This window comes from Artemia sp. Qi Xiang Cuo, chromosome 16 (assembly GCF_049724085.1).
Source record: "Artemia sp. Qi Xiang Cuo chromosome 16, ASM4972408v1, whole genome shotgun sequence".
In the NCBI taxonomy this organism is placed as follows: Eukaryota; Metazoa; Arthropoda; class Branchiopoda; order Anostraca; family Artemiidae; genus Artemia; species Artemia sp. Qi Xiang Cuo.
This window is the reverse complement of record NC_142809.1, coordinates 14,347,472-14,363,349: the sequence shown is the minus strand read 5'-3', so window position 1 is coordinate 14,363,349 and position 15,878 is coordinate 14,347,472. Positions and strand designations below refer to the sequence as shown.

The window sequence follows — 15,878 nt, the reverse complement described above, 5'->3', positions numbered from 1 at the left end:
AAATTCAGGTGATCTGAGTTGAACTTACTAGGAGTTTCAGAGACTCACATCCCAGGGGTAGGAAGTGTGAAATTATGTGACATAGAATTTATTTACTAGGGGAGGAAGGATGGGGTACATAGACAGGGAGTAGGGCTCATGATGAATAAGGAAGCTGCTAAGTCTTGTTTAGGCTGGAAAGGCATTAATAATAGAATACTAATTACTCATTTTATGACTAAAAAGTTCAGTGCATCAGCTATAGTAGTATATGCCTCTGTCGAACCGACTGACGGCGATACTAGTGACTCAGATGAATTTTACTTACAGTTACAGGAGATAATAGACAGGGTCCCAGGTAGAAATCAATCAATCAATCATTTATTACCCACAACTACAAGACAACAAGTAGTACAAGTGGATTATAAACATAATAATAAAAACAAAAAAGAACTCAACAAACACTAGCAATTAAATTAACCTAAGAACTGTAGAAGACCGTGGTCAGGGCCAATATTACAAAATGCATCTGCAGAAAGCTTTTTGTGTAGGTCACTGAGCTTTTGAGTTACATCCCTAACATAGAAATTTTTAACTAGATACCAATTTCTAGTCCATGGCGGCAGAGAAAGAAGAAATATGCAAAATTTGGAATATGTAACTTTATTTTTTTTTTTATATCCTTTAGCTTAAGAACAGAATGCACACCTGAAAAATAAAGCACAGAATGATCAGAAAGAGTCGAGAATAAGCGCTCAAGATCTCTTCTGTTATATTTTCCACGGTATGCTACAATTTTTGAATAACTGAACTGAAATATGATGTTTTTACTGGGAGATTTTAACGCCCATGTTGGTAGAAATAGGGATAGATGGTATCCTAGCCTAGGTAAATTTGGTGTAGGAAAAGAAAACAGTAATGGATACAGACTTTTGCAATTGTGTAAGTATAACAATCTAGTTATAACCAAGACAGTATTTGGTTATAAAATGGCTCATGAGTAAACATGGTATCCACATAATGGTAAGGCAGCTAACCTTATGGTTATGTTATTGTATACCGAAGACTGTCAGGATCAATACAAGATACTAGGGCATATCGGAGTGCCGTTATTGATGATAAAAGTAAAGATCACCATTCAGTAGTGTCAAGGGTTAATTCAAGGCTGAAATATCGGAAGGGTAATTACATCCCGGGAAGTGATGATGTTGCTATATTCTAGGACAAGAATTTAAGAGACACTTTCCAGGAGCAGTTGAACACTAAACTTGAGAGTTTAAAATTTGATAATGTGAAAGATGGTTTGAATAATTTTAGAAAAATAATTTGTGAAGTTGCTGAAGGTGTCTTAGGGAAGAAAGCTGGGCCTGCAGCTAAGAATATTAGTGAAAAAGCTATATGTTTTATAAAAAGGAGATAGGACTTGTACAAGAATTACTTTGGTGATAGATCATATGAAAACAAAAAGAATATAAAGAAAGTGGAGAAATCATTAAAATATGAACTAAGGAGGTGTGAAATGGAGGCCATGGATAAAATTGCCGAAGATCTGGAAGATGCAGCTAGACGGCATAATAGTAAAATATTGTACTGGTATGTTAACAAATTGAGAGGGAGTAGTCAATGCGGACTTGCCCAGTTAAAGATAGGAATGGGGTTGCAATTTGCGATAAGGAAAAAACTAAAGAGAGATGGGCCGAACTTTTTTGAGAATTTGCTTAACTGAGGTAGAATTGAAGGGAGAGATATAGAGGAAAATGAAAAAGTTTGTGATACATTGGATGTGAAGGAAGATTTGTTTTGTGAGGAGGAATTAGCGACAATACTAAAAGGATAAAAAAATGATAAGGCTCTTGCTATTGATAGGGTGGAAAATAAGTTTTTTAGATATTGTGGCTCTGAGGTTAGAAATTACTTACTGAGGATTACGAAGATGATTTTTAAAAAAGGGGAAGTACCTAACGATTTTAGGAAAAGCTTAATTAAGCCACTTTATAAGAAAGGTGATAAAAGTGAGTGTGGTAATTATCGAGGGATTGGTCTAGTCCCTATAGGTAGTAAATTACTTGGCAATATGATACTTTTTAAACTGAGATATGCAGTAGACAAAGTTTTGAGAGAAGAACGGTCCGGTTTTAGAAAAGTTAGAGGATATGTCGACCAAATTTTCACTCTTAGGTTAATAATTGATAAGTGCCTGAGTTTTCAAACAGCTTTGGTCCTCAGTTTTATAGATTATGAGCAAGCGTGTGATTCTGTTGATAGAAGAGCTTTAGTAAAGCTTTTATCCTTGTATGTCATACCGGACAAAGATATTTAAGTGATTAGTTCTATGTACGATAATAACACTGCTTTGGTTAAAGTAGGAAATGAGGTTAGCAGCTGGTTTTGTATTAAATCAGGAGTTCAGCAGGGTTGTGTTCTATCCCTCTTTATATTGATGATTTTGATAGACTTTGTCTTGAGGAGCAAAGGTAAGGCAATTGTAGACCACGGAATCAAATGGGGAGGAAAATATCTCCTTGACTTAGATTATACTGATGATTTATGCATCCTAGATGAAAGTGTAAGCAAAATGAATGGTGTTTTAGAGGTTTTGCGAGTTCAGGGTGCTAGAATAGGTTTGAAAATTAATGTTAAGAAGACTAAGTCACTAAGGCTAGGAATAAGTAGAGATGAAAAGGTGAAATTGGGTAACGAAAAGATTGATCAGGTGGACGGCTTCACTTACATTGGTACTATTATTAGTAAAGATGGTGGAAGCAGTGAAGATGTTAAAAGTAGAATAGCCAAGGCTCAGGGTGTTTTTTCACAGTTAAAAAAAGTTTGGAAGAATTGGAAGAGAAGTCTGCAAACCAAGATTAGAATATTACAAGCTACAGTGATGACAGTGGTCAAATATGGCTCTGAAGCATGGGTGCTTCGAAAAGTGGATGAAGATTTGTTAGATGTTTTCCAGAGAAATTGCTTAAGGATTGTTCTGGGTACCCGGCTGACTGACCGTATTTCAAACAATAGGCTATACGAAAAATGTGGTTCAATACCGCTCTCTAGGGCTATAATGAAAGAAAGTTTGAGGTGGCTAGGGCACGTTGTGTGGATGAAGGATGACATATTGTCGAAGATTGTTCTTTTTGGCCAACCGTCTAGGGTTAAACGGAAAGCAGGCTGTCCTTGTCTGGGGTGGGAGGATGTCATAAAGAAAGATTTACAGGAATTGGGAACTTGATGGGCGGGTGTAAAATGGGAGGCTTTGACTAGATTGGGATGGAGGAGGAGCGTGCGTAGCTGTGTTGGCCTCAGGTGGCTTGGTGCTGCGGTGAGTTGTTAGTAGTATTAGTAGTAGTGAGCCGCCGAACGACCCCGTTTTTCTTATTAGGGGGAAATTTAAAATCCGTTCAAAACACCCCGACTGACATATTGTTCAATTCCAATAAATGTGGCAAGTCAGATAACGCTCTTTAGAACTCCAATGGCAGGTTCTGCACAATGACACACATCAATTCGAGGAGAAGGTGAGACAAGAAACAAAATTCAAAAATCTGATGGATAAGGAGTCTTTTTTTTCATACTTTTTACTATCTTGCTTTTCAATAAACGGTACCGTTCATTTCCCTATATGTTTATGTTCTCCTAAAACCTGTTGTTATACTCAGTAAAACACAGAAATCCCAGTATTATAACTTTCAACCCAGTGTGTGTCACAATAGTGAAGCAGCTTTTGTTTTATATGTGCAGCAGAACACAAAAAAGTTCGAACTCTTTTTGTTTGGGAAAAGAGGAAGAAAAATGAAAGACGACTACTTCTTGCAAACACTTATAACATTTAAGTTAGACTTAGTTTGGAGGCCTCAAAAAGGAATGCAAAATTACAAAATAACTTCAACAAAATAATTTCAACTCATGGCATCTTAGAAATATTCTTAGCTTAGAATTGTTGATCTGAGCTAAAGTTTTCATCTGTTAAAAAAAAAACGGTTGAATGTATTTTCCCTCCAGTTTTTAGCATGCTAAATTCGAAACAAATTGAAAATGTTGTGGCTTCTTCAATACCTTCGTAGGTCCAAGCAGTTCAAATTATTTGTTAAAACATGACATAGTAAGGCTGTTTTATAAAAAAAAAAAAAATTACAGAAAAGGAAAATTTGGAATCCTCTAAATTTCAAATATATTGCTCGTTCACGACATATGAAGTCAATTGAAAAACGGAAACTGTTAATCCTTAATCTGAAATTAAAATTAAAAAAAACGAAAATATTGCAAAAAAATGCCCTAAAAACTAGAGCACAGAAATGAATTGACCAAGCAAATGACAAATAACGGCTAATAGCGTGAGATAGATCTTAAAAGTAAATAAAAGAAAAAAAAAACAAGTTTTTCAACTGAAAGTAAGGAGCAACATTATAACTTAAAACAAACCAAAATTATTCTCTATATGAGGGGGTGATCTCTTCCTCAATTCCTCATTCTTCATGCTAAAGCTTCAAAAACGCTTCCTATTCTAATTAAACTGCCCTTGTGTTTGCGGAGTCATTCTTAAAGAATTATTTACTTTTACTTTACTTTTGACGGGAACTAGATGCTGCTCCGCCTCGCCCGGCATCCATAATTTCTCCAACAGAATTTTCATAAGCTTTCATATGCAACGGCTTTGACATGGTACAGCCAATCACTGTCCCAGTGCCAACCTAAGAGGTGGAAGCCCCAAAGAAGCTCTACGTCGCTTCTCATCACTGACCACCAATCTTTCTTCTGGTCTCCAAGTCGTCGTTTCCAATTGTCAAGCGACTGTAACTCAATATCAGACTTCTCAATGCACCGGTAGTCTTCACTGCGCAGATAAGAGCCCAGCCACACTAGCCGTCGTCTCCTTGCAATGTCCAAGACCGGGTACTGTTATTCAAAGCGCCCAAAGATTTCTGTGTTGTACGCTCTTTCACAGCGCTGGACACGTAGAATACGACAAAGGCAGTCGTGATCAAAGCCATCCAGTTTACTACTATATTCATTTTTGACAACCCATGTTTCAGACCAATATAGGATAGTACTCCTGACGCTCATCTCGTAGACTCTATTTCCGTAAAGAGGCTTATGCTTTGAAACTTCCATGGTCATTTATTGAGCTGAGAAAAGCCGGTAGAGGCTATACAAACTCACCTTTCAATTTCTTCATCAGATGCCCCTCCGAATCCACAAGGAATCCTAAGTAGACAAATTCTCTAATACGCTCAATGCTATTAGCGTCTAAGGATATAGAAGGTGGACTTTGGGAATTGTCACAAATCACTGTGGTCTTTGTTTATTTTATCCTTAATCTGACAATTGCAGAGCCATATAAAACTTTGTCGTTCATCATTTGGGCTTTCAGTGGATCATCTTCAGTGAAGGCAATATAATCAGCATAGTCTAAGTCAGCTACCTGAACACCTTTTCTGACCGTTCCTCCTTTTTGTGTGCTCAAAACTCTTCCCATAATCCATTCAATTACTTAATTAAAAAGGATAGGGAAGGGAATTGAAAAGGAATACCTTGCTCTCAACCCTAAACTTTTATTTTTGCCTTCTGCTTGGTGAGCAGGATATCACAGGTCAGAGTTGGTTTTCTCCTTTCGGATGCTGCAAATCGTTTCTTTATTACGTAAGATCCAGTGTCTCCAAGACTTGCTAGAGTAAAGTTTAGAGGGCAAAAAACTAATCTTACATTCATCTCTGCGTACACCCAGACATTAATTGCGACGGATGATGCAAAGTCTATATTTTATAACGATCTGAAATGGCTTCTGGCGCAATTTCCGTCCCGAGACTTCCTTGTTTTTTATGGAGATTTGAATGCCAGAGTTGGACCGAAGGATCACTCAATTCAATTTGTTACATAGCGATCTTAAACGACTTCTGGCACAAGTTTTGTCCTGAGACTTCCTTTTTCGTGCTGGAGATTGGAATGCCAAAGTTGGACCAAAGGATGACATAATTCAATTTGTAGTTGGCCCTTTCGGCATAAGAACCCGTTTGCGACAATTGTAAACGGCTCATTGGTGTTCTCTCTAGATAAGAACCTGGTAATCTGCAATACAATGTTCCAGCACAGTTAAAGTCATTTGATTACGTGGTACTCCAATGCCGGATTTAACAAAGCCCAGAAAGACTACATACTTGTCAAGTTTAGATTTAAAAGTTCTATGCTGGATTTTCACTCATATCTTGGTGCTAACACAGGCTTAAAAGCCAGTTTTTATCACAGCTTGAAAAACACCAGAATTCAGCTTCGGTTTTCCATCAAGCGTAGAAGTCGAATACCTCCCAGAACAGATGTCATGGATTTGAATAACCTTGGAAACAAGGTTATGTTCCATCTGGCCTTGTCAAACAGGCTCAGCGCCCTGTTTACTGTGAATTCAATTCAATTCAAACTTTTTATTTCCTCCGAATACGAAGAGTAAAAAAGAAATAAATAAAAATAATAACCGCTAATCAACAGGCCATAAAATTATTTTAAACTATATAACAACAAATACGCAAAGGCCTTTAATTACCAAAATTACCACACAAATTAACACTTCATTCAATAGATAATAAATTAACACTTCAAAAATTAACACTTCATTCAAAAATTAAATCAAATAAAATAAATTAAGCTTCGTGCGCAGCTCTATATAAATTATGAGAAAAAACATTTAATTTGGATAAAAAATTCTTTTGCATTTTCTCCAAAACATCAACAGGGTTTTTTATTTTATATGCATTCATTAAAAAAGTATTTGATTCAGATTTAGAAAAGCGGCAAAGGAACTTAGCAAAATTAAAAAATTTGGTTTTTACATGCTAAATATTACTAATTCTAAAAAACGGGATAAGCTATGAAAAAACTAAAATTTGAGGCAAAGCGACTGTATTATATACCCGAGCCAGTGATTTCCGAGAAAGAAGATCGCGAAGACAAATTACTGCCCCGAAACTAGATGCTATTCTACTTTTAACTGCTTTAGAAATAGAAGCACGGCATAGAGCTAAAGTTGGTCCATAAGGCACACCAAGATATAAAAAAGATTCCAAAGGTTTTAAAATACTATCATAAATACAGACAGAAATTTCTGAATTAACGAGATCATTAGCCTTAGGACCAAGAATCAAAAACTGACACTTTTCAGGGTGAAAACGAAGTCCATGCTCACTAAAAACCTTTGCTAAAAAATCTACATTTTGTTGAAGTGGCTAAAGCGATCGACTCAAAAGGAGTAAATCATCTGCGTAAGCAATCCACGACAGAACATAACCTTTACCATAAATAAGTCAACTGAATTTGATCAAATAGCCCCGAAACAGTAATATGGAAAATCAAAGGAGAAATAATGCTTCCTTGTCTCAGCCCCCTACATAACTTAACATTATAATCACTAAATTGATTCTTCCACTTAATACGAATACGAGAGGAGCCATACCACTTTTTTTAAAACCAAAACTACTGGTAGTGGGACATTATTCTTCAGAAGCGCAGTCATAGCCCAAGAATGGACAATTGAATCATACGCCGCCGCAAAATCTAACGCAAGTGTATAAACTCTATTCCATTGCTTACAAAAGGATATTATTCTTGAAAGGAGGGTATGAGCAACATCCATGCTTAGACCCTTGCGGAACCCAATTTGATTCAGGCCTTGGTTACAAGACTCCAAATACTTTAATAAAACTAACTCAAAAACTTTACTAATCTGGCACATTAATTTCTGCTCGTTTTGAGTTTGACTTATTTTAATTTCTGTTTGTTTTGGGTTTCATTTGTTTATTGATACTGATTTGTGGTATTTGTATGCTTAGTAGATTATTTGATTCAATTTTTGTTCATTTTTGGTTTAATGGAGTTCTTTACTTTTTTTTTTTGAAAAAATTATTTTGTGCAAAAAGATTTTTTTTTGATAAATTACCCTAAACATCTCCACGCGTAAAATTGAGTCGGCAAAGAGAAAGCAAGACAGAAAAAGAATTTCGTCTAGGAATTCTGTCAAATTCCCCCAGTGTAAAATTTCCCCTGAAAAATTTACCCCTGGAAACTCCCCTCCCCAGGGAAAATCATACTTGGGGAAAATCCACACAGCACAAAATCCCCCCCCCCCCGAAGAATATATGCATACTTCCCAATAACAATTACTTTACGTAAACAATGGGCAAATCTTATAACTTAAAGACATTTGCTCAGGGGCAATGGGGGGTCATGATATCTTCCTTTGGACTTTAAACTATGCTGAACAAAATGGCCATCTCAAAATTTTGTTCAGATGATTTTGAGAAAAAAGGGGCGTGGGAGGGAGCCTAAAAAGGGCGCTAGAACTTTTAATTTCCATTTGAATGAGCCCTCTACCGATTTTATAGGACAACTGGATCGATACAATCACTCACGGAGAAAAAGAAATAAATAAAAACGTATCCGTGATCTTTTTTCTGGTAAAAAAGGAAAATTTCCCGAATTTACATATAGGAGCTTGAAACCTTTATAGTAGGGTTCTCTAATACGCTGAATCTGATATTGTCATTTTCATTAAGATTCGGTGACTTCTAGATAAAGATTCGGTGACTTCTAGAGATTCGATGAATTCCCCCTTTTTTCGGAAATCAGACAAATTTTCTCGGCCTTTTATCCTTTGATGGGTTAAACTAAACTTAATGAAACATATTTATTTGAAATCAGCATTATCATCCAATTCTTTTGATAGATCTATTGGTATCAAAATTCTGTTTCTTAGAGTTTCAGTTACTATTTAGCCGGATCGCTCCTTATTTACTCTTCGTTACCGCGAACTGTTTGAAAAGTTTCCATAATGATAGAATAAAAAGGAAAACAACCTAAAGGTGGGCAATCCCGATAGAAAAATGCCCTCAAATATAGCATGCAGGAGTAGCCTACCCATGAGCTATGTCTCAAGCGACTATTATTAGACATGTCGAATTTTGTTTCTTTCTACAGAAAAGCTACGTGTTTTTTTTTTTTTACTTTATTAATATTTTCGAGAAAATTCTAGACAAGCTAGTTTTTGCTGTCTTGAGAACTAGTAAGGTTAGGAAAGTGAAACTTTCAGGGACGGATCTAGAGACTAAAGTATATCCCAGGAAGGCATTTTGAAGTACCTACCTCTACTCTTTCTCTCCCCGGAGGGCAAAGCATTTGATAACCTTTAAAAATTTTTGTTTTACAAAAGTTAAACCTTGCAAATTCGATCTCTGTTTAAATGAAACACAAGAAAAGTATTTCAGTCTTCACAACTTTGCTCAAACCCAATTTATGAAGTTTGAAAGATTTATACATTTCCTAAGAAAAAAAGCCATTTATACGGCTTAAAATTTTACTCAAAAAACAGGTATTAAATTTTCACAGCTAAAACCAGAGAAAAAGAAACTGAAAGCTGAAAATTAAAATATAATTTTGTTTTGTCTAAATTCGGATAGGCATATACCTGTCAAGTATGCAAATTTCTGAGACATAAAAATCAGAAGAGGGTTAATATAGTATCTTGGCAATACCTTCCCAGAGTATGTTGTGCCCCTGCATTCATTGCTGAAAGTTTTATTTTTCTAACCTTGCCACTTTCTAAGAAAGAAAAAAATACCTTTTCTAGAATTTTACCTTGCTTTCTTATATATATATATTTTTTTTTTACAAGGAGCGATTGTGCTGATCTAGTTGTTCACTTTGCAAAAACTTTAATTTTCAGAAGCTGTGAATTATAAAGCTGTGAAATCAGTTGTAGGAATGCAAAATTAAACTAAAATACTAATATTGATCAGTAACGTTTAGCACTTACAGGTTTTTTAAAAATGACCAGCAGCAGAATTTCTTATTTGATTTTCTTAATCTTAGTTTAAATGCTTTGACCACCCTGAATATGCGTTGATTTTTATAAATACAGTCTGAAGGCGTTAAATATATCGGTGTTTGATAGCCAAGTTCAAAAATATCGATATTACTCAACTATGTTCATCCAACATTTAGGTATTGCTCAGTAGAACTGAATGTAGTAGTTGGAGTAGGAGTTCCTATCTTATTTATCTGTAATTAAATCACCTTTTTTCATTTTTATATACTTTTACTTTACTTGAAATACTTCTTTCATTACCTTGCAAAACAACTTCGTCTCTAAACCCATCAAAGACCAGACAGAGAGCGTAGAAATATTTACCCTTTTTTCAGCGTTTGCAAAAGTATCGTGTTTGTAAAACAATACCGTTTCATGAAATGTTATAAAAAAAAATCAACTAAAAGTAAGGAGCAGCCTTAAGACTTAAGGCAGACTGAAATTATTCTGTGTAGATGGGCGACTACCTCTCCTCGATTTCCCTCTCATTAAGCTAAAGATTTTAGTGTTTTAAAAGACCTTCTTTTTCCAATTCAACGGCTCTTGTGTTTCTGTAAACGTTCTTAGGAAATTTGGATGAAAAGTCAAACTTCAGAGTAAAGAGCAAGGAGTTAAGGATGAGACAACCCCCTAACTCACAGAATAATTTCTCATAATATAGGTTTCAAAGGTGCTCCTGACTTTCAGCTGAAAAAATTAGTCTTTTTTTTATTTAAGTTATTACTGTTTTCCAAATCATGCCCAGGGCTAACCAAGATACCATGTGGGGTACCGGTTCCTTTAACTCCCTGTCCTTTGTTGTTGCAATGTGTATATCAATAATTGTGAGGTGATTAGTACCGACCTACTTTTTCAGTTTTTCTTCTTAAGAATTAAAATGTTGGATTGCACTATATGTTTTGGATAGAATTTGAATATATTTTTAAAAATTTGCAATGAATAGTATTTTTGTTCAAAAAGTCCTTATTAATATTTCTACTGCAGAATTTCAGGTGGACAAAGAGAGGCATTATTGTTCATATGGATTGAAATCATGTGTGACGCTTGATCTTCTAAGTGACTGAAGCCACCACAACCTCTACAATAGGATTCTCTTATCAGCAATTACATTATACACATATGTTTAAATACGTTATTAAATTTAATTATTTTAAATCAGGTATTAAATATTCACTAACTACATATCACCAAACGTAAATAAAAAATAAAGTGAATCAACTTAGTTAAATCCACTAGTGCGACAAAACGGTATAAGACAACCCTAGGCTAAGATGGTTGGAACACGCTCTTCAGATGAAGGATGACAATTTAGCCAAGATTGTCCTTGTTAGGCAACCGTCTAGGGCCAAACAAAAAGCCCGTTGCCCCTGAATGGGTAAGAGCATGTCGTTAAGAAAAAAATTAAGGGAGATTGGAATTTCCTGTGATGGCGTTAAGAGGGAGACTTTCAATAGGTTGGGATGGAAGAGAAGCGTGGGTAGCTGTGTTGGCCTTAAGCAGCTTGGTGCTACAGTGGGTTGTTAGTAGTAGTAGTTGTAGCAGTAGTAGTTTCACTGTTTAAAATTTGATGAATTTTGTTTTATTTTACATGCAAAGTTAGTTACTCGTTTTATTTGAGATTTTTTTCTACGTGTATTTAAAAATAAACTCGTTCTTATGGAAATGTTTCATTAAAGTATTTTCTCGTATCCTGACTTCCTACTGTTAATATGTTTTCTTCACCCCCCCCCCCCACCCTGGAAAATTTTCTGAGGATGCACCTCTCAAGTAACCATGGTTTGTGTGTTGGATGAAAGAATACGCACTGAACAAAAAATTTACCCATTATTATTTTTATAGCCATTTCACCCCCGTCTCCTTCTTTTTTCCTTTTTACTGCTTTGCAGTAGGTCTCCTGGGGAATCCAGTCAAGTATCTAGACATGTCGCATGATTAACGTTTATATGGCTCTTGGAAAGTCCCATAATAAATTTTATTACTAAGGAACAGGTTTTTTAAAGTTCAAGTCACGAATGCATTTCCATATAATCTCCTGGTCTATGGCACTCAAAAGGCAAATAATATTTGGAATGACTGACATTTTACTTTTTGTATTAATTTATTATTCTTTTTTTAACTTGGCCACACCAACCAGAAAAAAACGAATCTGGGTTGCTGACTGCACCACAGAGCTAGTTGAAAAGAAGTACCGCCTCATCGGTGGTGGAAAAGAACCCCTAAGAGTAGCCCGAAAAGAAGTTAAACTGTCAGTCAAAATGAACCGAGAAGAGTACTGGTCAAATATTGCAAATGAGTTCCAGCATACGTCCAAACATCATAATAGCAAGAAGTGTTTGAATTGCAAAAAACAAGGCAACGGCAAAAGCTCCTTCAACAGCTGATACGCTGAAAGACCTAGGAGGCGAAATCATCCGATCCAAAGAAGGACAATTGGAGCACTAGTGAGAATACTTCTCTTAGCTACTGAACCCCATCAAAGCCTCATGTAATCTGTCTTCTTTCTCGGGTACCGCTAGGGAACCTTACAATATTTAATCTGGACCAGCAAGACACCAGGAGATGGTGTAATTCCCTCTTCAATGTACAAGGCTTCGCCAACAATGTTATGCCATATAACTGACCTGTTTGTAAAGGTCTGGACGACAAAGGCTTTCCGAAAAGACCGGAAAGCATCAGTCTTCGTTCCAGCCTTCACGAAAGGGACAAGACTCTTTTCGGAATTTATACAGACAATTCCTTAATTGACCACGCAATGAAAATCTTCTGCGTTATTCTATTGAACAGATTTAAGGATGTGCGTGACAAGTTAATCCTTCCTGAACAGGTAGGCTTTAGACTAGGAAGGGACTGTCTGAAGTAGATGCACACGATCCGGCGAACCTGGCAACAGTACAACAGGTATCACCTACCACTGCTCATTGTTTTCATTGGTTTCCCTGCTGCGTTTGATTCCCTTGTCGGAGAAGAACTATGGAGGATTATGGCTGAATATGGAGCCCTACAGGACCTCATCGACATTGTCCACAGTGGATACATGAATACTCAGACCTGTATCCGCATCTCAGGTAACAATACTTAGAAGTTTACAGTGGAGTCTGGTGTCAAGCAGGGATGTCCCCTATCACCCACATTATTCAAATACGCGTTAGACTGGATAATTAATAATGCCCTGCCCAATCATAGAGGAGTTGTCTATGGTCAACAGGATGGCTTTCCTCAATTCCTGACAAACTTGGATTTTGCAGACGACGTTGCCTTGTTGAAAACGACAGCCGACGACTTACAAGACATGATTTGTAATGTCTCCAAGACTTCGAAGAGCATTGTTCTTACCATAAACATCCCGAAGACTAAATTGATGGCCGTCAATCATTCTGCTCCATATGAAATCATCGTGGACGACAAACCAATTGAAAACCTCAACGAATTCATGTATCCTGGATCCATTTCAACACCAGATCGCAGAGCTGGTAAGGATATTTCTGCCTGGATATCAACGGCTTGGAGAGTCTTTACCAGTCTGAAAAAGGTGCTATGGGCTAGACGTGAGATCTCAACAAAGACCAAAGTCAGAGTCTACATAGCCTCTCTGCGAACTGTGCTGCTGTACACCTGCGAGAGATGGCTACTAAAGGCTGTAGAAGCTAGAACTATGGATGAGTTCGATTACCACTGCCTTCGCTATATACTCCAAACTAGCAGGTGGCCTAGAATTTCTAATAGCGAAGAAAGAAACCGCTGTGGCCAGACTAAAGAGCTATCCTCTACCATCAAAAGATGTCGCCTCAAACTTCTTGGTCACACCATTTTCCGACCCAAAGGTGTGATATGTTGAAAAGTCTTTATTGGCAAGCCAGTACCATCCTGGAGCCAACATCGGGGAGGACAGATGAAAAATATTTGGCAAAAGTTTAAGGAGGACCTTGAGCCACGGAGTGGCTTCCGTAGGCATGGTAGGAGATTGGACAGAGACTGGAGGAAGATCGCTGGGGGAGCTGCCACCGACATATCAAAGTGGTCGTCGGACTTAATCCCAAAGTTCATTGATGCTGGGCAGGAAAGTTCTTCATTTGGTTTCCACCGAAAGTAAAGTAAATAAAGTAAAGAAAGACCTTTGTCCAACCAAAATGCAAAGGCATAGAGAAGCAAAGAGTTCACTTATAACAAATATTTTGACACGAAAACTTTCGTTCTTTTCACAGGTTTAATATTTTTCACAGAAGAATCGGCCAAATTTTAAAAAGGAAGCATTGTGACTCTCTTCAGAAATTATCGGAACCTAATCCGTGTATATATTTGCCTCTCAGCATCAGATAAGCCGAAGCATTAGTTAACCTGGTTTTCCAAAAATAAGAAATACTTTCACAGTCTTGCAAAAATATGCCACAAAAATAAAACAATGGAATTAAAGCACACTTTTTAACTCAATTGTAGAGGAGAGCATTCTTCCTTATTTTGGTAAATGACATGTTTTCACATCCGATAAAAAAAAATGAAATTAAAGATTCCGATGAAGGCACATCCATTAGCCAACAGTCAATACATGTTCCATTAGCCAACAGCCAACATCCATTAGCCAACAGCCAATAGCCAATACATGTTGATTAAAATCGTTAATAGACAATGTCAATTATCTTTTGACTTTTGGAGCAAGGTTAATAATGGAAGAAACCAAGGATAAAAATATATAACTACAAAAAAAAATGACACACGTCTTGACTTATTATTCATTTTATATTCTGATAAATTTTTGGACCTTGATACCCATGGGCTAGGTCAAATTGTCTCATAGGGGGAGGGGGGGGGGTAATTATTCAGCCACTGGAGTGGATAATCTTCTTTCAGCCAACATGCTTAAATTCGTTTTTTTTTAATAATTCAAGGAGGGCAACGAGCTTTCTAGGTGACTTTCCATCTTAACCCTTCCGTTTCCCTAGCTATGCTCATTTTTATAGTTTTTTTACTTAAATTTAAGGCTTTAATAAAATCCATTCTCTTTAGAGACGACAAAAAATTTTAATTGAGAATAAAGAATTCTATTTGACAGGCGACTGCATAAAAGATAAATCAAGACAGATGTAAAAAACCTTTCGAAACTAGGAAAAGACACCTGGAATACTTGCGTAGAACGGTAAGTAAACAAATCTACGATGATCAAATAAGAAATAAATGCAAGAATATAGTTTAAAAGAAAACAAACAAAAAATCAGCAAGAAAGAGCAAAAAGAAACAATAAAACCAGAACAAGAAAAAAGAAAAATCAAGCATTGTGTGTGAGCCACATCTACTTTTAAAGTAAGCTCAGGGTGTTTATCTTATATAAACAATTATTTTGTATTTATTTGATTCTTGTAATTAAAAAAGAAACACAGATAATATGAGAAAAACTCTCAAGTTAAAAAACCTAATATTTTGTAATGAGAAATTACCTTGAAATCCCCTATGCTGGAACCAGTACAAAAAAAAAGCTGATCTAGTGGCTTTGACAATTCATAATCATGACTGCCAGAATGTGTCTCCCAGTGACTATTGTAAAATTTTTCTCTCCCCTGCGTTACTGTATAGAGTGGGCTATTATTGAAAGTTTTGGAAGGATTCATTCAATCCTGAGATCAAATACCTTTATAGTTACGAAAGCAATCAGGGGACACCTAACTGCTTTTTCCATCCCTTTTAAACCCTTTGTGCTCCAAACGTCATGTGATAAGGGATAAAAATTTTAAATTACTACAGTATCTTGAGGAGTACGATTGAAAAGTCAATGATAAGGTGAAGCCAGTTGCAACATAATATGTGCGGCTACAGTGGGTAAGAGCACTTAAATACACAATTACTCAGTTTCAAAGTAAAGGTTTCATGTAATCAATTTATGATCAATACTGGATTACTGACTTGGTTCAGAGGCATGTCTCCCATGCATTTTATTTTTCAGGTTTCGCTATAATGAAGACATGGTCGTAAATTGTTGGAAGATAATTTCTTCAATCACAAATTAGAAGGGATTTTTGTTTTCTCAGGGCCATAATAGTAGTAAGGCATTAATAGATAGTGGTAG

The 15,878-nt window shown here is 36.3% G+C and overlaps 1 protein-coding gene across 1 annotated transcript; it reads left to right on the top strand.

The window, feature by feature from the left end:
• The first annotated feature begins 13,112 nt into the window (after positions 1–13,112).
• Positions 13,113–13,658, top strand: LOC148942603 (uncharacterized). Its single transcript, XM_089102312.1, has one exon. The coding sequence runs from the start codon at positions 13,113–13,115 to the stop codon at positions 13,656–13,658; it is 546 nt and encodes a 181-aa protein (XP_088958438.1).
• The last annotated feature ends 2,220 nt before the right edge of the window (positions 13,659–15,878 follow it).